Below are 27,753 nucleotides of genomic sequence, written 5' to 3' on the forward strand. Positions count from 1 at the left end.
CTTGAATTTATCTTAGCTGATTCGTTCCTGGCATTAAAATACAATACGTTTAATCTAAAAGGCAAAGTCTGTGAGATCAAAGATATGGAATCTTGAAATCTAAACCAGAAGGATCATAAATTGTAATTCTCTTTAATGACCTATGTACTGTACCTCGGTGTAAAATAAACAACTGGAAAGTCTCTTCTGGGTTGTCGGACATACTCTTCCAGTTACAAAGAAACTTGCATACTGTTCTAATTAATTTATATATAACCATTGCAACTTTCATGAAACTGTGGTAGGGGAGCTACTTCAAAGGCAGGCTTTGTGTAGGCAAAACCCATGTTTGTATTTTGCAGAGATAAAATGTTCATCAGGCCTCCATTAAGTTTGTAAGCTACATTAGCCAGCCTGCCAGATGTAGTTCCCGTCAGAAAAGACCAATACAGTTTGCTGTTTGTCATCAGTTGTTTGTTTAAATTCTTCTCTCCTGTAAGTTGTAATTACTGCCATTTCCATGAAAAGTTCACTTCTCTAAAAACCAGTGGCTAGTAAACTAGTTGTAAATAACAAATGTGTTGTTACAGATTTTCCACTATTATTTTATTCCTCACCACAAATACTCCTTTTTTTTTTTTTGTAATCTTGTTCTTATAAATATTTTTGCAGTCTGTCAACGCAAAGGCTGATCCCTACTTACTCTATTCTTAACCCCCAAACTCTTTGTAGATTTTCTTGAAGAAATAAAGAAATGTGTTTAAAAACCATAACACCCACCCACACGTTTTTCCCGAGCTAGCTGGCACCGTATGGCCTTGACCTTTGTAATGTTGAACTTCCTTTTATTGCAGGATGGATCTAAATATCGAAACTTCCATGAAGTTAAACAAATAAATCCAGTGTGTCAGCAGTAGAAAGAAGCATTGTCTCAGGGGTCCTAGGAAGAGGATAAAAGGAGCTAGTAGATAAGAACTGAGTAGAGAAACTACTTTTGTCTGAATATCTGGAAAATTACGCCACCAGCTCCAAGTCAAAACTGCATTCCTGCCAAAGATGTGTGTAACGTGGCACATGTGTAGACTTTGACTTGCGTGTTCTGCTGTGCTCCATGTTACTCTCTTCCGACTCTGATGGCAACCTGTCGGGGTGTTTTAGGATGAGGAAGGACTTCCTGAGTCAACAAGTCTTGTACCTTTTTTGTACAGTGGCTGAATGCCACCAGCAAAGGGATTAAAACTTTGCTGCCCTCTTTCAATCCTGTGGGAAAGCTGGGTTTGCTCTTCTGTTTGCAATATGCAATCAGTTAATACCCAGACTATGTGCCTTGTAGCCCACTATCTTTTTTTCTGATGCCAGCAGTACTGATTAGCTCCAGTTGTTCTTCTCTAGCATTCCTCTTTTTTGTGTAGTTATAGGGAGTAATATTTCCACTCAGGCTTCGCCTGGATAAGCTAAACAAGCCAGGCTTTTCCACACCCCTGTCTCCCACAACAGGCTTTCTGATTCCCGTGTTGTCCTAACCCTTATTTTCTGAAATTTTTAATTTTCCTGGAACACCAGTGATCAGAAATACAAGTTCTGTTGCAGGTGAGCTGCGGTCACTGCCAAAGCTTCCTGGTCTCCTCTGAAAATACCTGATGCCTTACACGGGCTAGTCAGGCACGTTACATCTGTGACTTGGATCCTGAGTAATTCCCAACTGGTGAAGTTTCAGGTTGCAGCATAGATTTTTATTAATTCCAAATCATGTGATCTTTTCTTGGGTCCTTCGGTTTCTTTAGGAGTACTTGGGAAGTATTTTGATAACTTCTTATGAAGTGCTCTGAGCATGTTAGCTTCTATTTTCATAATTTATTATTTTGTTTGGGTGAAAGCAAGCGTATACATTTTGGGGTTCAGTGAGTCTTGGATTTAAAAAAAAAATCTGATACTAATGAATCGCTTGTGTCATTTCCGAGTAACTCTACACAATTTCTAAAAGCAACTTACCTACTGGGTTTAGAAAGAGCAGAGTAAGTTTCACTAATCGCTTTCAAAGATTTTCTGTTAAGTGTATTAATTGTTTGAAGATATAGGTTGATACTTAAAACAAAATCTTCTGGTTTTAAAGGTGCAGAGCAAAGAGCAGATACATACCTTGAAGGAAAAGACCAGCTGGGAGGTTGGTTTCAATCCTCTCTATTAACTAGCGTGGCAGCAAGGAAAAAAGCACCATATAAGTAAGTGTGTGAATTGCAAACACATTGCCAGTTTATTTATTAAGTATCAGGCTTTTGATAGTGTGGGCAGCAGTGTGTAAATAAGAGAAATCAAGCAGTTACTAAGTATCTGATTTCAGTATAAAGTTTTTCTCGGATTAGATGGTAATGGATTTATTGCTTCATTTTTTTCCATCATCATTTTAATAGATGTTTTCTTTCTCAGTCACTGAGGTATATCCTATTGTATTATCAGATACAGCTCTGTTCTGTTGCCATCCCTCCCACTCCCGTGATCAAAGGGATTATTATGGGAGGTGCGGTATGAAAATCTCTTAAGATCGTTGACTTGTGAATTGAACGTGAGGTTGTAAGGAATTCAGAATCACTGGGTGCACATCTTGTACCGGAGCTGGGGACGTACCGTGTGTCCCCTGGAAGATGGAAGGGAAGGGAAGGGTAACGTGGCCTGGTTGCAAGGAGGCTGCGTAATCTGGGCAATGTATTGGCTTAAAGAGCAAACGCTACTTCGGTCTTCAATTCATTTGAAATACGTGTGCCCTGGATATCTGCAAACAATCTGTTGCTCGCATAGCAAAATTAAATAAGGAAAATGAAGTTGTATGTACTACTTGGGGCAGTAGTACAGCATACTCATGGTTGGTTCAACTCAACGGATGAAGTCTTAGGCTTATCAAGATAGAGGATTTGTGTATGTTTTGACTTAGGAATACCCTCATTAGAAACCTATTCTTAACATAGATTTTTATTATTTTTTTTTCACTGGGATTTTGTTTTACACTGAAATTTGTTCTTCAGGACTCTGGTAGTTCATGGATTTACTCTTGGTGAGAAAGGGGAGAAGATGTCTAAATCTATTGGCAACGTGGTTGACCCTGATGTAGTTATCAATGGAGGCGAAGTAAGTTGAACTCATGAGATTCTTATAAATCCTAGTTACAGTTTTTCACTGCCAGATTCTGCAGCTGTCTTGTGCCTTGTTTTTCACTAAACATCTATCCTGTTTACAGCAGAACTCTGTAAGGCTTTTGTAAAGACCTCAGCTACACCGCGATTCCATTTGGCTGGAGTGCCAAACACACCCCACGCCTTCGTTCTGTGCTAAGAGAAAAGAAAACACATTATATAGAGGATGTAGAATGGTTCATTTTTGCTTGGGAACACTGCTGAGGGAGCGATGGGGGGGATTTAAAAAAAAATAACCTTTGCTTTCAAACTGACTGAAACTCACAAGCTGGGCCTAGCAGCAGAGCAGTCAGAGTAGTGGCTGCACCCCAGCAGTCTGTCTGCTCTCAGCCTAAGCTGTTTATTGACTCTGGAAACGTCCTTCATTCCCTGGTCATGGAGGTTGCACTGCAGGTGATGCTCTGAATTTTTTTCCCTCCCCAGTCCTGCTGTCACTCTTTCTGAGGCTGTTAAGCAGATATTGCAACTCTCTAGACGAAAGAATCCATCCTTACAAAGACTCGCTTATCTGATTCAATAAACTCACAATAGTTACTATTCTTCCAAAATGGAGAGAAGCCGTTTTCAGGGTTGAAAACAGGGTGGAAAACAGTCTGAAGGGGGTGAAAAAATGTATGTAGTCTTAGATATTAACACTGCTATTTTTATGTTAAGCGTTCGAAGGATTTTATCTCAGTTTACCTGGGTTCTAGCACTGCCTGTACACAGGCTGCTGTGAGTGTATATTGTGGCCCTGGCTTAACAGTAAATCTTGCTAAAATAGGGTGAAGGCCTCCAAATACAGGGGCCTTCTGGGCACACGTAGGGATACGTTTGCAGCACTGACGACACGGAATTGCGCTGCTCGCCATGCTGCAGGACCCCCTGCAGCCCTGCTCATGTGACTTTGTCTCTGCTTAGGATCACACCAAGGATCCCCCATACGGTGCCGATGTTCTTCGCTGGTGGGTGGCAGAATCCAATGTTTTTACGGAGGTTCTGATTGGGCCCGTTGTACTTAATGCTGCAAGAGATGATATCAACAAGGTGAGAGCCCAATATGCTAACACTTGTCATTCTAACGACGGGTCCTCTTTGTGTTTGGTTTTGTGTTGCCTGAGCAGGATTCATTGCAAAGCTCTTCAATCTTTAGACTAAGGAAGGTTTTTCCAAACTCATTTAGGCAGATACTACAGCTTTTTGCATCTGTGGAACAAATAGTAAAGCGTGCTAAGGAAAAGACTAGTTTTGGCCTATGTACTTCGTGATGCTTTTGTAACTGTTCAACCAACCAGTTTGAAAAACAGCCAACCTCAGTTAACTCATTATAGAATATTGCCATTTTGTGTTTCATCTCAAGTGCAGACCATTAACGCTTGATTTTTCTGGTTCTGTCTAGCTTCGGAATACACTACGCTTCATGCTGGGAAACATGGCTGGCTTCAATCCAGAAACCGATTCCATCCCCGCTTCAGAGATGTACATAGTGGATCAATACATGCTGCATTTATTGCAAGATTATGGCAGCAAGGTAGGGGCAGATTGTCTTTAGATGACTGTATGTGTAACATTTTTCATGGGTTATACCTCTAGGGAAAATTCTTTTAAGAGTATGAGTAACGAGTATGTATTAAGTAGGCAAATGATTACCACGAAGGTTTCTTTGATGCAATGTGCACTCCCTTAAGCACATTGCAAGTTTTGAGAGGAAGGCTTTGTTTTTAACATTCTTAACTTGGTTCTGACATAGACCAGTCTTTCCCGCTCTCCCCCGGCCCAAGGCCTGAAATCAGAAGTCTACAGAAACAGAGTAAGATATTTAAAAATGTAAAAACAAAACCAAAAACTTCTAGAGCTTTGGAAATCTTCTGTAGTCCAAAATTTAGTCATTCCTGTCACTCAGAACCATTCTGCTGGATGAGAAGATACAGACATGAATTTCTGGGATTCCCCCTGTCCTCTCCCCTCAAATTTTGAGTTGAAATTATTTCTTTGTCCGAATTGTTAACCAAATTACCTTTTTTTTTTTTTTTCCACTCCAACAACCTTTAAAGAAAAGATTCTCCCAAGGCTTTGTGTTGCTTCTTACAGTTCAGGTTCATCAGAGGTTGTCATTATGTGCCACGTGATGAAAACCGATATACTGTTCCTCCCCCAGGTTACCGAGGCGTACAAAGAATATGATTATAGCAAAGTTGTTCGACTGTTGCAAGCGTTCTGTTCCAGAAACCTGTCTAACTTTTATTTCACCACAGTCAAAGACAGGTAAGTTCATTACTGCTGCCTTTAAAAGGGAAAAGACAAGTTAATCTGTTTGAGATCGAGGTAATAACGTTCCAGGCGAATGCCGAGTGACTGCGGGTGTCTCGGAGGAGATTTCACAGTTGCGTATCCTGTGTTCGTGCACTAAAGCTCACAGGCAAAAGCTTAGCTGCTCTCAGCTGAGTGTTAATGTCATCAGCGTGCTTCTGTGTTCTGTCCACTTGGGGTACTGAATCATTTTGCAAAGTAATCAAGCGTAGACATTTAAAACTGAAGTTTTAGAGATAGATTCTTGGTTGTGCATTTCTACGCAGAAGCAAGTGCATCTGAACGCGGGAAGGCAGAGGGAAGGGCTTTGAGCACTGAGCTGGGCAGCCGACTGTCTTTTACTGATCTAAAAAACACGTAAAGAATCCGAAGAATGTGACCGATACCTTTGTAACTTTTGAAAGGGCTGTTTCACGGGGGAGGGAGATGATACTGACTGCAGGTTATACTGATCTTTAGTTTTCAGAATGCAAGTAAAGGGCAGGGTGGGGAAAGAAAAAAGCCCTAATGCTGAATTTTATAGATGAACCAGAGCAAAAGGCTAACGGAGCTGCAGGTTCACCCGCCTCCCTGAGAAAAGATTCTCTGCCATACAAGTGAGGCAAATTAACATGCCACGTACAGAATCTCCTTTCCTATGAGGGAGCGTGGCTGCATATGCACATGGTTCTGTACCCACGCCACTGTGCTTGCCCAGGAAGGGCAGCTAAGGAAAACTTCCTTAGAAAGGCAAGCTAGGTCAGACTTCTGCACTTCCAGTGGCAGTCCTGGAACTATGGCTCTTAAGCAAGAACAGCAACATGAACGTGCAAATACTTTCCAGCTTTCACCTCTGTCTTGCAGGCTCTATTGTGAAGAGGAAAAAGATCCTAAGCGGCGCTCGTGCCAAACTGTGCTAGCAGAGACTTTAGATGTCGTGGTCCGATCCTTTGCACCAATTCTTCCTCACTTGGCAGAGGAGGTTTTCCAGCACCTCCCTTATAAGAAAGGTAAAGCACGTATAATTTCTAAGCAATTCTTCTAGTGCACTGTTTAATTACACAGTTAGAAAGAATGCAAATGCAGAGGTACACCATTGGGTTTTATGAATAGAGAGACACTAAATTAAAAACTCTTTTGTTTGCTCAGAGGGTGTGTTTCGTACTGGCTGGATTAATGCAAGCTCAACATGGAAGAAGCCCGGCATTGAGGAAGCAATAGAAGGTGCATGTGCAATGAGAGACTCTTTCCTTGGGTCCATCTCCGGCAAGAATGCTTTGGAATATGAAGTCGTTATTGTAATTGAGCCCGGATTGCTGTTTGAGTTAATGGAGGTAAAAGATGCAACTAAGAATAGTGTTGTCTGTGCAAAAAATACTAATTTCTGTAAACTTTCTTCTGCTTTGTTACTTGCCAGGAAATCGCAGAATAGTTGAGGCTGGAAGGGATGGCTGGGGATGGTGTAGCCCAGGCAGGGTCAGCTTGAGCAGCTGCGCAGTTGGGTTTTGAATACTGGAGGGTGGAGGCTTCACAGCCTGTGGCAGTGCTTGACCCCCCTCAGAGTAAAAAAAGCGGGTTTGTGTTTCCCTGGAATTTCCTCTTTCCAGTTCTGTCTGTTGGCTCCTGTCACTGAGCACCAGTTTCCTTTGCTGAACTTCAGGAGATTGCTGCTAGCCCATTTCTCCAGCCCGAGAAAGAGTGCAGCCTTCAGCTGCGTCAGGCACTTTTCCAAGCACCGTGTCATCAGCAGACTTGCTAAGGGTACGCTCTGCCCCGTCATCCAGCTTCCTAACGTGTTAGATGGTACCGGACCCCGTGCTGACCCCTGGACTACGCTAGTAGTGACTGCCAGCTCTGCACTCCTTGAGAACGCCTGTTGTAGTGCCGCCGGCGGCACTTTCCCAAAGTAATGGGCTTTCTTCCTCTGGGGGTCAAAGTAACTTGAAAATTTCTGCAGAGGGACCCTTAGATGCTGTAGTTCCAGTCTGGACTCTTCCTCTTGGCAGGAGTAAGTAAATTAGGTTCGTGGTTCAAATCACCCACGCTGACTAGGAACCGGTGTCTTAGCATCTGTTTTGAAGACCAGAGTATTTTAGAGCTTGCAGCAGCGGACCCCAGTTTTGATGCTGGATGTACACAGAGCTGTATATATGCATATATTTACACACACACAGGCACAGGCGTGCGTAAGCAAACTTGTGTTCCTTGTGACAGCTGTGGCAACCACATACAGTGGTTCTGCTTTTGCTTTAGTATTTTCTATGGGAGGGATGTCAAGGAACAAAACCAGGTTGCAAGTTTGAAAATTAACCCTCTTCCCTAGGCACTGCAGGCTGAAGAAACTTCTAGTGTTTCACAGCTGAATGAAATAATGATGGCTTCCCAGACAACCCTGCTGAGCGAGCTGCCTAAAGAAACACCTGCAGATGCAAACATCATCAAAGGGACCTTCCTCATAAACTTGGAAGGTAAGAGAACTACCCCAGGCACGCTACTACGCTAAGCAGGTGGTACTTCTCTGCACTACACCATGCTTTGCTAACTACACCTACACCTACGAGCTGACTACTATACACATGAAGTGAGCACCGCTCTCAGCAATAACGCTTTCTTTAACAGGTGGTGATATCCGTGAAGAATCGTCGTATAAAGTTATAGCCCTACCCGCTGCCAAAGCAAAATGCCCTCGCTGCAGGAGATACACTTCCGCTTCCTCAAGCACTCCCTGCCCACGGTGCCTGAAAGTCATTGCTGGAAAAGGCAGCACGTGAAGATGAAAAGCTTCTGCACAAGCTGTTCCAAAGTCTCGAGTAGTATACAAGAGCGGTGGCTAACCAGAAGGTCTCTGTGCTGCAACCTGTAGAACCAAATGCTTAAGCCCCGGCTGAGTTTTCTGCTGGTTTGGGGGGAACCTTATGTATATATACCTACCTGTGTATATCACTTTTCAGCTTAATAAAAAGGGTCATTCAAAATAACCCGTTTACTTGGGTTTAGCAGCCTGTGTTCTTTCAAAGTTTACTTCCCTTGAAGTGGAACTGCACAGTAAAACAGCTGTTGTTTAATTTCTATACTGCCAGCAGGTGCTTCTCTGGACCCCAGAGAACCAGTCCCTCTCTACCCTGGAGTGCCTGCTCCTCTTGTAAAACAGAACAGAAGAAGAAAAGGTAGTGACCACCATTCCCTAAAAGGAAGGAAGAGACAATGAAACCTCAAATTTTATTTAATCAATTTACACAAATCCACAGCAAATTAGACACAAAATAGCACTATATACAGAGTATTACTTACAATACATTACAGATTTGATTGGTGTAGTGGGTCAGCTCTGACATGATACTCACTTACAGTAAAATCCTTTCCACAGCTCTCCCAGGATGCAGGAGTGTAACGCAACTAAGAAACAGTTTTGGTTTTCCCTGGGTTTCATGATGACTGAATCTCTAGCGTACTCCTTTCTGCAGAAGTCTGAAGTGCTGTCAGGCAAGGAGGTAAAGTCTCCTGTATAATCTTGCCTTGCATTTCTCCCCTACAGCTGTTTTAACCTCAGTTAGGGCAGTCACTACAGAAGTACCTAAAACATAGACCAGGGCTGGCCGCTTACTTTTCTTTACTATGATCTCGTGTAGTATCAAAACTTCAAGAAGCCTTAACAGCTACATTTTAAAGTGCAGTAATTAGGAACTGGCAATGCCAAATAGGTGAAGGAGGCTGGTTGAACAAGCCACCTACATAACAGTTTGGTTTTTAGGGGGAGTCTAACCCTTAGATGACAGCAGCACATACTTCAGAAAGGTAAGAACAAATTCTGTCTCCAGCAAGGCGGAATACTTTGTTTCTTACGTCTAATGCAAGAGGAGCAGGTTACACGATGGACTTAGGAATTTCAGCTGACTCCAAAAAGTGTACACCAATTTCATTTTTCTCTCCTGGCTTCCTTTAGGTAGACAGTAAACAGTACTAACTGATGCAAGATAATCATGTTTAATACCACCGCAATAGTGAGGATACTCACTATATGATTCCCTGTAGGTACTGTAAATAAAAGGGTTTTTAAGGCTAAAGTGTACTCGGTACTATAGATCTTCAGTGAAGTTGGGTCAACTACTTAAAGCAGGTTTTGACTACGAGTTAACATGTGCAGAGATCTATAGCATACTGCATCTTCTACAGCGATAAGATGGGGGAACAATCTTCCAGTAAGACATTCCTTGACCTACTTAAACTCAGCAGAGGTTAATAATAGAGGAGAGAGATGAAAATCCAGTTTTAGCTGAAGCCCAGCACCTTAAGAGACAATACTGGGGGAGACCTGGCCTGCGAGAGGAGTCCGTATTTGTGTCTGGAGAATTGGATTCTCCTTCCCAGCTGTTTCTAGCGCGGGCTGTTCTCCCCGTGCGTAAGGCCCCAGCACGTTTCACCCTGTCTAGTGCAGCTGTCATCGTCACCTACAATGCAGTTACAAGGCACGAGCCCAACACCAGCTCTAGCTTCTGAAAAAGCAGTATTGGCTTTACATGGTAACTTCAGAGACTCTTTTTTATCATTATCATTATTATTATTATTATTCCTCGGGTGTAATTCTACAGCTCGTTTGGAAAAATAAATCATACATGGAACATTGAAACTGCAGCAGTTACTGCCAGCATGAAATACAGAATTTCACAAGATGTGATTTTGTAAACGGACTAAAACTGCTGTCAAATATATCCAATTTAGATAGACTACCGCAAAAAGCACTCAAGTCAGAAATAAATAACAAAGCATTTCAGATACTAACAAGTGTACTAGAAACTAAACATCTCTGTACTAGCGCAGAATTTAAAATATACTCCAATTTAAAATTACCTTCTGAAATTCTGGGATGGGATGCATTGTTCTTTTCGTTGTTAAACAAGAGCCACACAGAAGAAGTTTCTTTCAGTGCAAGTTCAGCCTCAGTCGTGTGAAATCACGCGTTACACCGCTACACAGCAGAACCGCGCCAACCGAAAGCGTCACTGTGAGATGGCTTCTACCGCCTCTGTCAGGTTCAAGGCCAGGTTATACTGCCCGTGGTTCTCCGGTAGGTGCTCCATGACTTTGCTGATGAGTTTGGCTGTTACTGCAATTGGCACTTCTGCGTTTTGAAGTTCCCGGTGGTTCTATATAAAAGAATAAACAAATCGGAGCAATGTTACAGCTGATCATCTGCATATAAATCCTCCTGAGCTTGTATAAAACAGATTACTAAGGTTTATCAACTCAAGCTGATGTTTTGACCCCTGAAAGTGTTCTATCCTTCATGAAACAGAACTACCACCAGGAAAAATGAGAACAAAATCTTGTTTCTGTTAGTAAGAAAGGGCCCTTCAGCTGTCATCTCTGTCTTGGGAAACAGAAGCTTCTGAAAATCAACCCGTTTTCCTAAATCGAGCTTAACTTACCATAGCTTTGAGCCAAGTGCACAGTGTTGGAGGAAGCCTGGCAAGGAGTTCCGTACCATCCTTCGTCTGCACATGAAGTAAAGCAAAGGCCAGTCTCTGTCCAGCCAGTATAAGCAGCTGGGATGCAAGCACTTCTTTGTCAGCCACCTGAAGGTAGGCCTGAAAACAGAAAACCAGGGAGAAGTAGAGAGTAGAAAAACAGGGAGAAGCTGTATCAAAAGAAGCTTCTCAATACTAAAAGGACAAATAGTTTGGAGGCTATTTCTTGTGTAACCTGTTACTGTAATAAAGCACATTACTAAAAGCTTCGTAACAGCAGAAGTGTGAACAAAGGCAGAGAATTACTCCGTACACAGCAATGGGCAGGAACAAGAGACAGGTTTTACAACATATGTTAAGTTCAACAACATATTCCTAACTTCCATATAATCTCTTGTTTGCTTCCCCCCTCAAGAAAGGGAAGGATTTTCTTGTCCAAGGACTGGTAAACTTTTCCTAAAATAAGAGATTAACAGGCAAAAAAAAAAGCAGATTCCTGAAACTATCAAATATAGTCAAATTTCTAAGGAAAGCCATACTGGTTTAGACCAGTAGTACAACTCCCTGTCATGTTTCTGCTAGTTGCTATACACAGATTCTTGCTGGGAAATAAAATGAAGATAATTATCAGTCTTGAAAAAGTATTTTTCCAGCCTGGCTTTTTCAGCCTAGGGATTTTTTGAGCCTGATAATACTTGCCTAAACCTTCCAGGCATCTTAAGTAAGTGAAAAAAGTAATTTTAGCAGAGTATCTGACATAATGCTGTTATCGACTTAAAATCATTAAAAGCTGTTATTACCTCTTCCCCAAGATGATCCATCCCATAACTATACAGCTCACAGACATAATGCCTTTTGACCACATCCTCAGAGACTTGAAGATACTGAGCAAGGTCCACAGCCAAAGTTGGCCAATTCTTCCCCTTTTCAAAAGGAAACAGTTCCTCTTCTGAGACTTCTTTGGCCTTTTGTGATGAACACAGTGCCTGAACCACTGCACTCACAACTTTGACCAAGAACTTGGAAGCAAAAATTGCAGGTTACTTCAGTATTATTTGAAATTTTAGAAGTTTAAGAACTTTCAGTACAAAACTTATACCTACGTGTTGTCGTAGGGATAACACATTTGGATCCATATCACCACTAGGTAGCAGCTGAATTGAAGTAAGGTCTTTGAAAAATGCATTTTTGCCCTAAAATTGAGAAACAAAGACAGGCCTCAGAGATACAGGGGAATGCAAGTAATCCATTTTGATCCAATGCTAAGAAGCCTACTTATTTTTTTACATTTAATTTGTACTGCATCTTCTATTTCTCTCGGAGGATAAAAATGAATATTGTAAGTTAAAGCTACAGGACAAAACCAAACTTTTGTTCGTGCAATCATAATATGTCGAGGATTTGCTTTCAAACTTCAGACTGCCTGCCTACTACAGGTAGCTGATATATACTACCAGCGGGAGCTGAAGTTTGGATGTTATTTCCCGGTCCCTGGCTCTCGACCAACATACCAAGCATAATATGTAGAGAGAAATGGAAACTAGCTGATAGAAAAATGCATTTCATCTGTTCCCTACTGGTGTAGTTGACACCCGTAAGGAATCTTATGGTCTCTTGGAGCTCCAGACGAATCAAATTTCAGGTAAAGCCCTGAGTGATGGCACGTGGTAGCCCTTGTTTCAGCCCATCACGCTGCAGCAGTGACATGTGCAATGCCAAGCATCTCTGGCACTCCTGCTCCGTACTGAGGCAGGGGGTAGGGAAATTGGGACCGAAAAAGCGCCTGTGTTAAAAGACAGTGATGAACGTGTAAGTCTAGACAATGACTTGCCTTGTCAGAAATAAGGTAATAAATGGCCTTCAGAACTTTTAACCCTTTTTTCAGCCATCAGCCAAGATTCTCTAAAGACCTGCTAGAAATTGTCTCATAAAGCTCACAGAACAAATGGAAATCTTGAGTGAGTGAAGGCAAAAAGGCAGCAGCTGAGAATAAGAGTTGTATGTAAAAGAAAGGAGGCACAGGACCAGGATCTAATTTCACTCCTGAGATGTAATATGCATTCTTAAATGACAAGAGGTAGTATAATGCTTTCTGCTAACAGATAAGCAAAAAAAAAAAGCGCATAAAACCAATGGAATTTGATCTATGGTAAAATGCTGAAACCAGACCCAACTGCTTCATCAGAGCTTGCCCACAGACAAGAACCTATGGCAAAAGCAGAGTAATATTCTGCACTTCTAATATTCCAGTAAATCATTAAGAAGAAATCCGCACAGTATTGCAGGACTAAATCATCTTTTCCACAGCAGGAATTAAATGAAAGTCTGTACCAGTACTCTGTGGGTTTTGTTTTGTTGTTGTTTTTTTCTTTAAATTGTAGTGTGGTAAGGCTAGGAGGAGGAAAGCTCAGTCTGTGGTACCTGCTTTGTATCGGGGTCAAGCTTTCCTGGAGATATATTGTAATGAATATTAAAAACAAGGTCACTGCATTTAAAAAGTGGTTTATATGCACTAAATGACAAGCTGCTTATTCTCTTTGAGATGCTCAGAATTCTGGAATAATCACCAGCAATAACAGATACAAGAGCGACACTAACATATATATTTAAGGTCAGAAATGTTACGTTTTGACTGATCTGGCACTTCTCAAAGTCACCAGAAAAAAACAGTCACCCAGTGTTCTTAGGAAGCAGTATTTTCAGGCCAGCTAATTATTAAGGAGCGGATTTTCATGCATCTGAGGTCACTACAAATCTTTTATTCATAAGGAAAGGCACCAAGTTTGGGTCTCAGCCTGAATTCTGGTGACAACTTCATTAATGCACCACAGTGAACTAATGTCTTTCAGACAATTGTGCATGAACTATTAATAGAGCGAACGCTAGCATGTATTATAGATAGCAAGAGGAAGGATAGCAATATTAAGATGTATGCTTTCAAAAGACATACCTTGCTATCAAACAGCGAAAGAGGCTTCACACTCTTCAGAGAAAACCTCATGATGGCATACAAGATAGTACATAACACAAACTGGTGTTCAGCAAGTGGGTAGTGAATGCGTTTCTGCTCAAGGGCTAGCTCTACGATCGATACTGGTCCTTCTACCGACACCCAAGCATCTTCGGTATCTAAGACAGGAGCCTGCATTTCGTCGCTGCTAACATCAGCCTGCCAGAGCAACGCAGAAAAGTAGTCACATGCAAAGTGTCCTCTGTATCGGCCTTCTATGCAAAAGACACTGCTTTAATCACAACTTCTCTGGAGCGAAATTAAGAAGAAAATTTCACATCGACTAGAAGTTCATTCCTATTTGTCTGAATTGAACAGTGCAGAAATTTGTATAACAATATTCTTTAAATGTGAAGTTCCTTACCTGCTACAGGAAAAATAAAAATTTACCTCCAGCAATGTTTGAAGAAGATCTGAACAGCAGCCGAGAAAAGCTGTCATCGCTGTGTCACCCATACCTACGTCCTGTTAACAAAGAGTATGGTTTAAATCGTTTCAGTTGGAATTGAAACAGGCTTTTATTAGCTCTGTATGTTTGAGAAGAGTTGTTGACATAAAACACATTAAGCTCAATTTATTAACCTATTCTATTTAAAGGTAAACAAATATTTGCTGAAGTACAACTAATTAGAAATAATGGGAAAAAATAGGAATAAAGCTAAATGTAGCCATTTATAATACTGTATCTCTAAAGAAGACTGAATTCCTCAAGTAATCACGTCTAGTAAATTTCATTTTCTGAGCACACTGGGTGTCTTCCAAAAAAAAAAAAAAAAGTAACTAATGAAATTACGCATGAAAACTAACAGTAGTTTGTCATGTTATAGTCTGAAATCTTATCTTCTATAATATTTGAAGTTATACTACTGTTCTAATTTGCTTAGTCAGATAAAGATTAATTTACATTTCTTAAAATGTGTAACATTTTCTCTAGGGCTGTATTTTGAATTTTTTTGAAACTTCCAGAAATAAATCACAAACCAGTATTAAAATTAAGGCATTTTTATTTCTTTCCTTCCATTTAGACAAAAGTAGTATTACTTGCCCGTCTGCACAATCTGTCCTTTGGAGCTTTTCCAACCTGTTTAATAAAACATAATAATTCAGCACAATTAAATAATTTTCATCATAAGGTAACCGTTACCCCATGTTCTAACCCTTTATTACTATTTTTCTAATTCAGAGGGGGAAAATAGTTCATTACAGCTACATAATGTGACACACTGCATAGCTTGCTTTCAGCAAAAGATTTGAGACAGATCATACAACTCAGAAATGCACACTGCTGATGCCCATACTTAATTCATCCCTCTTGAAGTCCAGGATTAGAAATAAGTCCCCGACGTCCTCAATTCAAATCTCAAAGGCAGCTAAAAAATTCCCAGTGATTTCTATAATACACTTGGTATTACATGGCTCTAGCTCTGTGATATTAGAAACACACACTAGGGAACAAGGGAAGAAGAAAAGGAAAGTGAATGCTCCAGCACTTTTCATTGAGATAGAGAAGGTCTAATAACAAAGTTCTAAAGGGGTTTCCATGCTTTGCCTGTCTGAATTCTTCAGAAGACACACCTCAATCATCCCCTGTTTAGGAATGTTACTAGGAGGTCCTATTTCTGTAAATTGCATCACGTGCTGCACACGACAAAGCACATACACGTAAGTGGAAGTTCTCTCTTCCATAGCACAAAAAAATAAAATAATTACAACAGCATGGCAGAGTCTAAACAACAGCTGAAGTGAGATTCCAGGGTCCTGAGTTACAGGATTATTTAAACTCCAATTCAAGTGATCCATCATCCTGTTTCAAAGTCTGAATTCAAGACAACTTTCAGCTGTCCATTATGGGACTGAGTACCAACAGATTTGGAAACTTTATTTTTCTAGAAGCTGGTGAGTGTGCTACTGCTTCTATGACACAAACCCAAAGGACTAACTCCCAGCTTTCAAGCATACATAAGTAATGATTAAAAAAAGATAGCAACATTTGTTATTACATGATATTTGTTTAAGGTAACAGATGTGTGCAAAAACAGTTAATAAAAGCCTTTATATCTCTTCTCCTGTGAGTATTAATCTAGGCAGAAGTAATGGTGGTGGATTTCCATAAAGGCATGCAGAAAAACTGGAAGAGTTTTTGCAGAAGAAACACCTACTACAACTGAGCCTGTTTGCTGAAAGGAACGAGGAAGATGACAGTCTCCCAATTCATAGAGCTAAACAAAAAGCAAAAGCAGAAGATGAGAGGAGCAAAGGAGAAGGAAAAAAGATGACAAGACAGCAAATCCTTCTGGGTTTTGTGGGGTTTTCTTTGCTGGTTTGTTTGTTGGGGGGTGGGGGGTGGGGGGGTGGTGCCCCCATCATTGACAGTTAAATCACTGTCAATGCTTCTCTCTCTGCATCTGGACTTCTACACTGAAAAACACTTGGCTGCTGCTCTACCTCCAGCAAACCAACAGGCAGATTCCCCTTACACAATGTAAACAGATCTATCACTTACTGACAGTACTCTTCCTTCATAAACTGTCTTCCAGTCCTAAACAGAACTGACTTCCCATAAATAGATCCATGCTGTATTTCTAAGCGTGAAAAAACCTGAAGCTCAGCAGGGACAGAAGACTGCTAAACCCCACAGCAAACAAGCTGCCAACTAGAACAGAAGCTGATTTACACAAAGGTAGTGACAGAAACGCTCCACAACATCCGCAAAATGTTCTGCCTTTTGAAAAATAAGCACTCGTACACGCAAAACTTGGACCACATTAGGAAAAGCTGCTGTTTGTGGGAACCAGAAACTTTCATGGCAATAACTTAGCAGGAAAGAGGCACAAAGAAAACACTAACTTATTTATTGTTTTCTGATGTAAAATGACACAAACAGACACATACACAGTTTCAAACTGTTTCACAAATACTTTTTCTTTAGCAGCTACAAGCTAACACTGCACGTCTTCAGTATACATCAGCCTGTGCTGATTAGCTGTGATTTAAAGCTGCCTATAGTTGATCATTCCAGATTTTGATATTTTAAAATATGCATTCCTTCATCAATTCCAAGTTAGCTACATAACAAATGAAATAAGCAGGCTTTTGACGCTTAAATCGGAGATATCCCAGACTTTTTAAAACAATTGTTTAAAATACTAGTTTCATTTTTCAGTTAATTATAAAAATTCAGCCTCAAAAATACTGTCACAACACTGCACTCACCTTTTCCATTAGATACGTAGCAGAAGAGAGCCTTTTTACTATGAATGTGTTCCACATCATCAGAGCAATACCTAGAACAATCGCAAGCTTGTAAACTCCAAAGGAACAGAAAAGAGATCTTACTAGCAATGGCGTGAAAAGCCAAAGTTTCTTTAAGTCAGGGAGGGCAGTTAAAAAAAAGATGGTGAACGAAACAAGAAGGAACTGTAAGTTATCCTCACTGCTTTATACTTGGTACTTTAGATTTCAGATTTCTCAGGGGGAGACTACCTCGGTGATGAAATAACAGTCAGAAATGCGATGAACCACTGATTAAAATTATTATGTAAACTGGGTTAAACATTGTAGGTAGGACAAACTTTGGTGCTAAGCAAGAAGGTTTAAGACTAGTTGTTTACGCATAGAGTGCACCTTATTTGTACACATAAACAGTCTACAAAAAAGGCAATTGTCATCACATTCACTAAAATAGTATCAAGTATCAAGAAATCCATCAAAAATCAAGAGTATCAAGAAATGCATGAAGAGTAATTGCAAGAAGCACGTGTCACTAAAATACAAGAAAAAAATAGTTTCAGAGCAATTTTATTTTAAATGGTTTTAAACACATTAAAACTTTATCTCACCAACTTATTTTCATGGTTCTGATGGAAACAGCTTTTCAACATGAAAAACAAAAGCTTGAATGTCAGCAGTTGGGGATTGGGGGTTTTTTTGTTTTGGTTAGGGTTTATTTAGAAAAAATGGCTATCACTACCTATGAACTGTATACATTCACACTAGTTGAACACAGTCGTTTATTCTGTTGTTTTACAATTTCAACAAAGATATTTTTTAATAATAGCTTCATACTTACCATGCTGAACGTGAGCGTTAACAATGCATCTTAGATGATCTATGGACCTAATGAGAAAACATGCTTCCTTATGTAAAACAAAAAAGTAAAAGAGCAAGTTAATAGATTATTCAAAACTTGGTATAAATGTAAACTATTGATTCTTAAAGGGCCCAGGCAGATTAGTTTAAAGCTACTATTTTTTGACAGTTACAAAACTTGTAAGTTATTCTGATATTTCAATCTTTTCTGCTATTACGTGACAAACATACACACGCATGGCAAAGTAACAAACACACTGTGATTTCAGCACCATTTTCACGGCTTTGTTTTAGTATATGTTCTGCTAACATACTCCTCGCTGAAAGGTACCTCCACTGACTACAGTTGCTTTTCAAATACAAAATCCATTTGTGCTAGGAAGATTAATTTTTACTCCATTTCATAATGATAGAGTACGTTTTTCACAATCTCAAAGGAACCTTCTATTCTATAGCAAGGTGTTATGCTGCAGAAATCTAAGGAATGCTAATTTCAATTTTATCATCATCAGAACTTTGGACAACGTTCTCCAATATTAGAGAAGCTACAGGACAGCAGTGGAAGAAAGAAATTTTTCTTTCTTTCTCCTATGACAATTCCAAGCAGTGGCCAGGGAATCTAAGAATATTCAAGAAATCCTTCTTTCTTCTTTAAATGGAATGGATTCTAGTTTAACAAATCTAGTATTCTGTGGTCTGTTTTAACATACCTAGAAAAGAAGAAAGGTTCATCACTATTTTTGCAGTACTTAAACTGTTTTGTACTTGCCCAAGATACAGTCAAAACCCTTCTTCACACTGTTTATTTTAATGCAGTTTCCACATTTACAGTTTTGAGAATCTGGTAGCTTAGGAACGTACAGTCCTGTATGTCACCTTCGTGAGGTGCCATTCAGCCGCAGGCCCTGCATTCATTTTCTCAAATCAGCTCCTGCTTGCCACTTATCACAAACAAACGGTAACTAGTATGCCTTCAAAATCAGTCTTCTTAACGAAAGTTTTTATGAACTATTACAAACTTGTGCAACGGCTTCTGTTAAGCCGGTCTTAACCATTACTCCCTGCAAATTAAATTTTTTTACCTCTGGGTCCTTATTCCACTGCACCACATATTCCCAACAGCAGTGTGCATGGAGTACATCCACTTCAAGACTACATGGAAACTGCTGATACGCTAGTTGCAGCAGCTCTAGAAAAAGAAAATCTAAAGTCACGGGACAGACCTCTTCCCACTCTGGTTTCTGCCACTTCACAATAGTAGCAACTAAAACATCTCTGCAGGCATTTAGAATTTGAAAAATTTGTGTTATTTCCTTACCTAGGATTGTTTCCAAGCCTGCATCTTCTTCTGGTTCCTCAAAAAAGATAGGGGTATGCATTTCTACAGATTCATCAGTACGATCCGTATTGGTTTTGTGCTGGGCCAAATTCAGTACAAGAGGGCTGAAGCCTTGCTTAAAAACCCACTTTGCTACAGTGTCAGCAATACCTCCTAGGCCATTTTAAAACAGAAAGAAAAAAAAAAAGTATGAGGTATAGTCAATGTGTCCCACAAGATTTATGATTCAGAATCAAAGGACAAGAGAAGAGATACAAGTTTTAACTACTACCATTAATTACATAATAACTCTACCAATTAGAAAACTTCCCATTCAAGTGATCAGACATTTACAATGCAGTCTTCACAGTAATACCCTTTTACAACTTTAAAGCGGTATTCTATGTGGTTTGCATTGGTTTTTAAATTAAGAAAAGTAACGAGCAGAACCATTTCCTGCGCAGTGTATATCATTAAGTAGGTAAGGATGGCTCAGAAGTCTACTAGAAACACAATCACCCGTCTTTCCAAGAGAAAAAAAAACCGTACCTTTCCCAGCCTCAAGCAACTTCTTCACGGAAAGCCTGCCCAAAGGCTCAGTCTGCAGTGACGACACTCTTTTTGTCCTTCTGCTCACTTTGCTATGCAGTAGTGTTTGAAGTATCAGACAATCCTCTAACTGTTTCAGCAAAAGTTTCCAATACTCAGTATCAAGGGAAAGTGCTTCCCAGGACTCCGTGTCCGAACCTACAATTATTTGGGAAAACTAACAGAACATACAAACTGGTTTAGGTCTGTTCAATTAAAGTAGCACAGTTTTGTTTAAAAAAAATGGATAGTGTTAAAATTGAAAGCTATATCCCAAGAGCTACCGCATTTTAAAGAATAATTTAGTTCAAAGTATGTACATCAACTACTATGCAACGACCAATCAATATCCCACATTGCTCACAAGATGCACAGATTCTTAAATAGAAGCCTAAGGAAATAAAGGACCTGAAAAGTCATCTAATAGTCCCATTTTTAAGTTCATATTTAGTTGAGAAGTGTGTTAGAATCCCTTCAAAACGATTTAATTTTAAATCCTTCACTATATACACATTAATCCACCTACATTTCAATTACCTACCATATTAAAAAATACATATCATGCACCCAGAAACACTGGATCATACCACATGGCAGTTCTGTGCATTGTTTTGCTAATTCCCACATTTATCAGCAAATGCCCTGCCAGAAAGCCCAAGAATCTTTCTAGTAGGGTGTAGATCAGATTTTTAGCTTTGTGCACCAAGGCAGTAAACTCTAGAGTTCTCAGAAGCCTGGCTATTAAGATTTCTAGGCTTTAGGACAAAGGGGGGGGGGGGGGGGCAGCAGAATAAATGGCTTTAGAGGAGGGAATTTTTGAGGGAAATAAAGCTCCTCCTTTATTCTTTTAAGAGCAGAAGAGAAGGTGATACAGGAGAGAGCCCATGGGTAAAGCATAGTATGTTGCAACATACCAACAATCCTATTTGGGCAACGCTGACTATTTTAATATACAGAATTGCAATAGTTAATTGCAATAAAATACTAAAACACTTCCCAGTAATCTAGTTACAATTTATAAGGCAGTCTACTTACAAGACTGAACATCACCTAAACTCCATCTAATTTGTTCAGTCAAGTAGAAAAACACACATATGCCTAGTGCTATGTAGGAATGGAATAACCTTTTCCATCTTGAATTGCAATGCTGCTTGCAGTTTCACAGTCTCAATCACAGCTTTGTAAAGAAGATACTTATTACCGAGAGAACCAAACACCCATCACCTTAAGAAAACATAGTAACATAAGTGCTAAGAAAATTCACCAGCGTATTTAAAAAAAAATATTGAAAACTATGTTAAAACAGGTTTAACATCCAAAGTTCAGTGGACTTCTCAAATTCACGTGGGAACTGTGTAGACTTTAAGCTTGTCAACATCATTTGCTATCAAGACAAAAGCTCACTGTACAGTTCCCACGACATATATAAATATGTTTAGTAAACAATTATGATGTATCATTCATTCGCCTCAGCATGATATTCTTCAAATTCAAATACAAATTTTCAGGCTTACCGGATGGTGCATGCTTGTGCCCGTGTTGAGGATGTTGTTTTGTTAAAGACAGCAATTTGCATGGAACTGACACAGTCAATAAAACAGAAGGGGGGCATCCAAAATGACTTACCTTTTTCTCTGTCACACTGTCAACGATCTGTGCAGTGATGGAATGTCCAACGTGAGCGGACAACAAGGCAGCTGCGTTATTTTCAGACTGAACACAAGCCGTTCGCATTTGCTGCCACCAGGGGGAAATGGACTGAGTGTCCCAGGACTCGTCTATAGCCACTGGAGGGAAAGGGAGGGTGGGACACCCAACTTGGGTCACCGGGTGTTCAAACTAGTAAAGCAGCACTTGTATTAATACAGCTTTTATTAGAAGCAATTTCCAATTACTCTACATTATCTTCTTCTAGATATGTAGCATACAATTTCTAGATTATAAATTAAATTTAGAATAAAGAGCATAATGTGAATTACTCTGTCTCCAAGTTTCCTTTTTAGGAAACAGGCAACAGATCTAAATCACGCGGCAGCAAAACCTGCTGCGTGCTTACTAGATCTAATGAATATTACAAAATGACACTTCACAACGCAGACAGCTCCTTTTGTGATTTCTAGATGCCACACATATTCAACGCCCTCAGGCCGTCTCTCTTCAGGCTGCCTCATGTTCAGCAAAACTAATTTATTCAGACAGCAGCAGTAGCTTAATCATGCTTCCAGTTTCAAGCCAACAGTGGTGCCCTGTGGTGAACTAGACGTAAGGGAACCTGGCACAGATATATCCACAGCACCTCTGTGTGAGGTGGGAGAATCAGGAATTATTCCTTACATAGCTTACCCCAAATAATGACAAGTTGACTTTATATAGCACCCCTGAAGTAAGAGAGATGTTCAATATACAAATGCTGCTAGAATAATGGTGTCTCAAAAAGTTACAGCAACTCAAACGACTTCTGAGAGGCAGGCAGCACAAGGGGGGGGGGGGGGGGGGCGGGGCAGAAATATACACCCGAAAAAGGGAGGAAGGACAGTCACCTTCTGGTGCCAAATAAGAGCTTTGTCAGCTTAGTGGAGAGTGAAACTACATGGCATGAAGCAGCCTTTAATTGTAACGCTCTTCAGATTTTGATTGCATTTTTGGTTAGTTGATCAACATGCAGCATGCAGCTGTTACATAACTGGGGGGGGGGGGGGGGGGGGGCGCGGGGGGGAGGAAACCCTAAATGGTAACACAGGCTGGTCAGAGTAGCAGATTTCTAATAATATCAGTTGTGTTTACATGTCCCAAATGCATATTTCACCTTTCATTTTGCTCAGAAGTGACAGCATAGTGTGAAGGCAACTGACAGAATCTGGTTTGTCTAGAATATCTTTTTCCTTGGAAAGCCATAAATTGAGAAGGAGTGACTGCAAAAAAAAAAAAAAAATAGAATATGGAATTAAAGCAATTGAATGAAACTGTAATATTGCAACACACCTAATACAAACACTTTCTTTCTCTAAAAAATTTTGTGGCAGAGAGCAGAAATGTTATACCCATGAACTCTTACTATATGAATATAAATATTGCATAAGACACCCTATGAAGACTTTGAAATGAAACAATACAACCTGTATCTTTCATTTAGAAAGATACCTTAGAAACACCCTCTTCTGAAGGCACAGCCAGCTAATACCAGTATGCTACCAATCTCAGCTTAGTAAAAGTTATTAATACTACCCCTGAAAATCCTAATACAAGCAAATAATACTGAAATATGTATTTCCACTGTAGTGGATGGAAGAAGAGTAGCAAAACACAAATTACATGCAGTTGAAAGACCAAGATGATTGTCTGAACACTACTAGCGATTCTGAAAAATTTATTTTTAATTCCTTTTAAACTTCCCTGCTTGCAAAAAGGAATTATAACAAATGTATCAGTGCCTGAAATTAACTACTCTCATAATTTTTGCTTCTTTGTAGAAGAAAACTTCAGCAAAATTTTAACACTTGTAGTCCTAAAGGCATAATCTAGAAATTCCCACTAGAATATCCACATTTGCAACTAGATTTTTTTTTTGGCATCTCTTTAGTGGGAAATACAGACACAAATACCTAAAGAACTAAACATGGGGATATTTGAACACAGCATTAATCCAAAGATCAACATTCAGAATTTTTCCTTTCAATGTTTTGTTTTCAAAATACTACATCAAAGTTTTAAAGTATGTAATAAATATCTTACCAACAGGATCTGAGGGCTAAAACCTGCTGATTCCAATGCACGACACATTTCTTCTATGGAACTCTCCCCACACAAACACTTCCAGAAGAAAAAGCTGCCTGAAGCAAAAATTAGTCAACATTATGAACAACATAAAGCCACAGCCTCTTCCCGTACGCTTACACAGGAGATCATCTATTGATCAGGTCCCACTGAGTGCAACACGAAGGACCAAGTTACATCCAGGATGCCCTAATGGTTTACCCTTAGTGGAGAAGGTTCATTACAAAGGACACAAGTGTTCCTACCAATAAAGGAGTCATATAGAAAATGAATTTACAACAAAACAAAGATTATTGTACTGCTTGGATGTCCTGGTTTCAGCTGGGGTAGATTTAATTTTCTTCCTCATAGCGGGTACATGCTGTGTTTCGGATTTGGGATGGGAATAGTGTTGATAGCACGCTGATGTTTTTGCTGCTGCTAAGCAGTGTTTACACCAAGTTCAGTGTTTACACTAAGCAGTGTTTACACTTAGTTCAGATTCTCACACCACTCCACCAGCAAGAAGGCTGGAGGAGCACAAGAAGCTGGGAGGGGACAGAGCAGGACAGCTGACCTGAACTAGCCAGAGGGATATTCCATACCATATGACATCATGCTCAGTATATAAACTGGGGGGAAAGCTGGCCAGGGGCCATTTCTCAGGAACTGGCTGGGCATCAGTTGGTGGGTACTGGCCAGTGGGTAGTAAGCAACTGCATTGTGCATCACTTGTTTTGAATATTCTAATTTTTTATCACTATCATTATTATTATTTTCCCTTCCTTGTCTATCCTATTAAACTGTCTATCTCAACCCACGAATTCTACTTTTTTTTTTTCCGATTCTCTCTCCCATCCCACTGGGGGCCGGGGGGAGAGAGCGAAGAGCTGTGTGGTGTTTAGCTACCTGCCAGGTTAAACCATGACAGTCCTTTTTGGTGCCCAATATGGGGCACGATGGGTTGACATAACAGATCTGACCAGAGCGTGTTAAAACAAATTTGTTCTAAGCATTCATTATATTAGTTTAATAGTCGCTGGTCACAATGTTATTTATTTGCTCTCAAGAGTTGCATTATCTAACACCTTACTTACCGTACGTGTTCCCTGATGTGCTGTTTATCCCCTCTGGGGGCTGGGTTAAGGTTATTATTCTGTGGTACTTTGTAACACTGGCCTAAAAAATGGTAAAATTGCTGGTGGCACAACTGCTCTGGTATTTCTACTCAGCGTGACCATCATCTCTGTACTTCAGGAGCCATCTATTGGAAACGACCAATAATTACACCTTTTACTTTCCTCCACCTTTCCCATCTCCTCCAGGCTAATTACAATAGCTCTTCAGAATTTTTAATATCTTCAGGATGCTTGAACCAGCATGTTTCTATTGCTATGTCTCCTGAATGTGTTTCAGGTCTTGCTTTGGGTTAAACAGCTGTTTAAGAATACCACCCAGAGATCTGCATCGAGGCTGGACAGGTGAGAGTGGCGGGGGGGGGGGGGGGGCGGTGATAGTGTGGGCAAGTGCTTAGGACAGTGGTCACCTCCAGTGTTTTGGAATTTCACTTCTGAACAAGCACAGAATCCTGAACAACTAGTAAAATAGCTGGGAAGAAGTATGCTGTCACCCTGTCAATTCTGGAGACACACAAATCACTGCCACACGGCGGGAGAGCCCTGCTCAACACAATCCACACCCTCAAGGGAAGAGGTGTCTGGATCTGACACCATGACAGGCTCCACAACTGCTCCAACCCTGGCGACAGGCACCGTGGCTACTCCAACCCCCACTACAGGCACCATGGCTGAACCACGGTACTTCTATCCCCGTTCTTAAAACTAAATATATTGTTATGGTAGAGAAAATGCAAATTCTAAGATTGCTTCAGAACAGCCTTTCATCTTCTTACAGACGAAAGCCAAACTTCTGCCTAACTTTTCAATCCCAATTCCTCTGAAAGTCTGACAATTATAGCTAAAATAAGCAGGAGGCTACAAAGCGACGGCCATACAACACCTATGCACAGAATTCCGTGTTCACACCAAAATTTCCCTGGAAAAGAAACCTTCTGGAAAGACAGTGCCTTTGAGACAAATTTAGCTCAAGCGGCTTCCACTAGTTATTCTCCAAGGTCCCCTCAAGGACAGTCTGGAACAGATTTGCAAACTATAGCAGACTACAGACAGTAACCCCATCATACAACCCAACAGACAGCCCACACGCTCTCCCCATCCATAATATTTCAGATCAACATTGTCCAAAGTCTCAGCTCAACAAATGTGGAATCCTTACTCTGTCACCTAATGGTCCTATGCTGCCTCTAGTCAGCTCCCCCATCTCTGAGGGTAAAGTCAGCCCAGAAACAGCAAAATACAGCTGCTCTGTGAAGTATCTAGTTATCACTGTCCAACTTAGTGGCATTCATAAACAAATAAACAGTCGTAACATCACTTTAGGGTAGTTATATCCACAGTTATAGTCAACTTGTATTAATATCCATCTAGGTAGAGAGACCTATAACTAAAGGTGAGAGTCTGGAAGTAGCACTGTCACATACTACTTCAAGGTAAACCAGATTAAGGCTAGAATATTTATACCATCTTAGATTATAATCAGTCTTCAAGTTATATGACAAACAGTTTGGTAGCTCTTACCTAAAGCCACATACTCTCCATCTTCCATATTTTTCACATTAATCATGTCCTTTTCATATTCCAAATATTCTAAGAACATTTTCACAGACAGTGAGTCATCCTTCTCATCAGCAAACTGAACAGTACTTTGTGTGTTTTCTTTCTTGTAGTTCTCCAGTAAAGTTTCAAGCCTACGAAAATCTTTTTCTTCCAGTCGAAGCAGTTTAGCCAAGTCCTTAAAGGCAAAAGCCAAAAAAATCCACAAGTAAACAGATGTTTTGAAAAACACAGTAAAAACTACAGCAAAAGTCAGAAGAGGCAAAATATTTCATTTTGAATATTAAAGATGTCTTTAAAAAGTAAAGATTAAATAATCTCAAAAAAAAAAAACCCCACCGAAACCAAAAGAGGGCAGATTTAGATTAGGTATCGAGAAGAAATCCTTCACTGTGAGGGTGCTGAGACACTGGCACAGGTTGCCCAGAGAAGCTGTGGATGCCCCATCCCCAGGGGTGTTCAAGGCCAGGCTGGAGAGGGCTTTGAGCAGCCTGGTCTGGTGGAAGGTGTCCCTGGCATGGCAGGAGGGTTGGAACTAGATCATCTTTAAGGTCCCTCCCAACCCAAGCAAACCGTTCTGTGATGATGATTATGAAAATCAGCTATTCATACAGCTCACAGGAAGACCTTGACTAGCTTCATATTTAAGGACTTCAACCAATGCATTTCCCACATTTAGATCCTGCTGATAACATAACAATCATCCATCGAGCAAACAAGCCTATATAACACCACTCCACATGGCTTTTACAAATGTATAAGCAGTTCTACAAATTATTATCAAAAGCAAACCAAATTATGATGCTATAAAAGTAAGTATCAGAATTTGTTATTTCTACTGGTCCCAAAACACCCCTCCAAAACTAAACAAAGGTAAGAATATGCTTTGGATAAAGGACTGAACTGTCTCAACTCTGTGACTGCTAAAGAGTATTAGGTAGATGAATTACACAGCGGGGGAAAAAAAACACATTATAAAACAATGACTTCACTAAAAGTTCCAAGCCACAAAAACATGTAACTTGCTTACCTCCTTATTTTATCCAAGGCCTTGAAAACATATTTTTATGCCCAAATCATTACTCGATTCTATAAGACAATTGCATTTTGAAGTTACTCACATTATCCGAGGGTGGAGTGTCTTTCTGTATGCTTTGGGAATTTAGTTTGCTAACTAGTTCATAAAGATGTAACAGCTTTAACTTGTTTGCGCAGAACTGCAGTAGTCCTTCATCCACACACTCAAGCTCTGAGAAAAAAATAAAACCTCATTTGAATTTGAATATACAGCCCGGAATAGTGAAACATACTTCACAGCTGCATTAAACTTCTCCTTTATTACAACTGCAGAGACTTACGTCTCTCAATGTAATTTTTTGATGCGCTGCTGCCTGCAATTACT

General features: G+C 40.2%; 2 protein-coding genes across 6 annotated transcripts in view; one reads left to right on the forward strand and one right to left on the reverse strand.

The window, feature by feature from the left end:
- IARS2 (isoleucyl-tRNA synthetase 2, mitochondrial) overlaps window positions 1-8,419 on the forward strand; it is a 28,572-nt gene extending 20,153 nt beyond the window's left edge. The window contains exons 15-23 of the mRNA XM_037406030.1: window positions 2,093-2,201; window positions 3,000-3,102; window positions 4,068-4,193; window positions 4,546-4,677; window positions 5,305-5,411; window positions 6,300-6,445; window positions 6,585-6,769; window positions 7,759-7,903; window positions 8,055-8,419. Of these exons, the coding sequence (XP_037261927.1) occupies window positions 2,093-2,201; window positions 3,000-3,102; window positions 4,068-4,193; window positions 4,546-4,677; window positions 5,305-5,411; window positions 6,300-6,445; window positions 6,585-6,769; window positions 7,759-7,903; window positions 8,055-8,206 (1,205 nt within the window). The 3' untranslated portion in view covers window positions 8,207-8,419. The remainder of the gene's footprint in view (window positions 1-2,092; window positions 2,202-2,999; window positions 3,103-4,067; window positions 4,194-4,545; window positions 4,678-5,304; window positions 5,412-6,299; window positions 6,446-6,584; window positions 6,770-7,758; window positions 7,904-8,054) is intronic.
- A 216-nt stretch (window positions 8,420-8,635) lies between these two features.
- RAB3GAP2 (RAB3 GTPase activating non-catalytic protein subunit 2) overlaps window positions 8,636-27,753 on the reverse strand; it is a 49,058-nt gene continuing 29,940 nt past the window's right edge. For all 5 annotated transcript variants that reach the window (XM_037406027.1, XM_037406025.1, XM_037406028.1 and 2 more), the window contains 17 exons: window positions 27,473-27,600; window positions 26,316-26,529; window positions 23,638-23,735; window positions 22,712-22,817; window positions 21,532-21,692; window positions 19,867-20,083; window positions 19,318-19,491; window positions 19,082-19,188; window positions 17,980-18,046; window positions 17,124-17,194; window positions 14,956-14,991; window positions 14,301-14,375; window positions 13,851-14,069; window positions 12,004-12,093; window positions 11,701-11,919; window positions 10,862-11,020; window positions 8,636-10,579 (listed from right to left, as the gene is read on the reverse strand). In XM_037406027.1, coding sequence (XP_037261924.1) covers window positions 10,433-10,579; window positions 10,862-11,020; window positions 11,701-11,919; window positions 12,004-12,093; window positions 13,851-14,069; window positions 14,301-14,375; window positions 14,956-14,991; window positions 17,124-17,194; window positions 17,980-18,046; window positions 19,082-19,188; window positions 19,318-19,491; window positions 19,867-20,083; window positions 21,532-21,692; window positions 22,712-22,817; window positions 23,638-23,735; window positions 26,316-26,529; window positions 27,473-27,600 — 2,288 coding nt within the window. In that variant the 3' untranslated portion in view covers window positions 8,636-10,432. The remainder of the gene's footprint in view (window positions 10,580-10,861; window positions 11,021-11,700; window positions 11,920-12,003; window positions 12,094-13,850; window positions 14,070-14,300; window positions 14,376-14,955; window positions 14,992-17,123; window positions 17,195-17,979; window positions 18,047-19,081; window positions 19,189-19,317; window positions 19,492-19,866; window positions 20,084-21,531; window positions 21,693-22,711; window positions 22,818-23,637; window positions 23,736-26,315; window positions 26,530-27,472; window positions 27,601-27,753) is intronic.

Source organism: Falco rusticolus, chromosome 12, assembly GCF_015220075.1.
Source record: "Falco rusticolus isolate bFalRus1 chromosome 12, bFalRus1.pri, whole genome shotgun sequence".
In the NCBI taxonomy this organism is placed as follows: domain Eukaryota; kingdom Metazoa; phylum Chordata; class Aves; order Falconiformes; family Falconidae; genus Falco; species Falco rusticolus.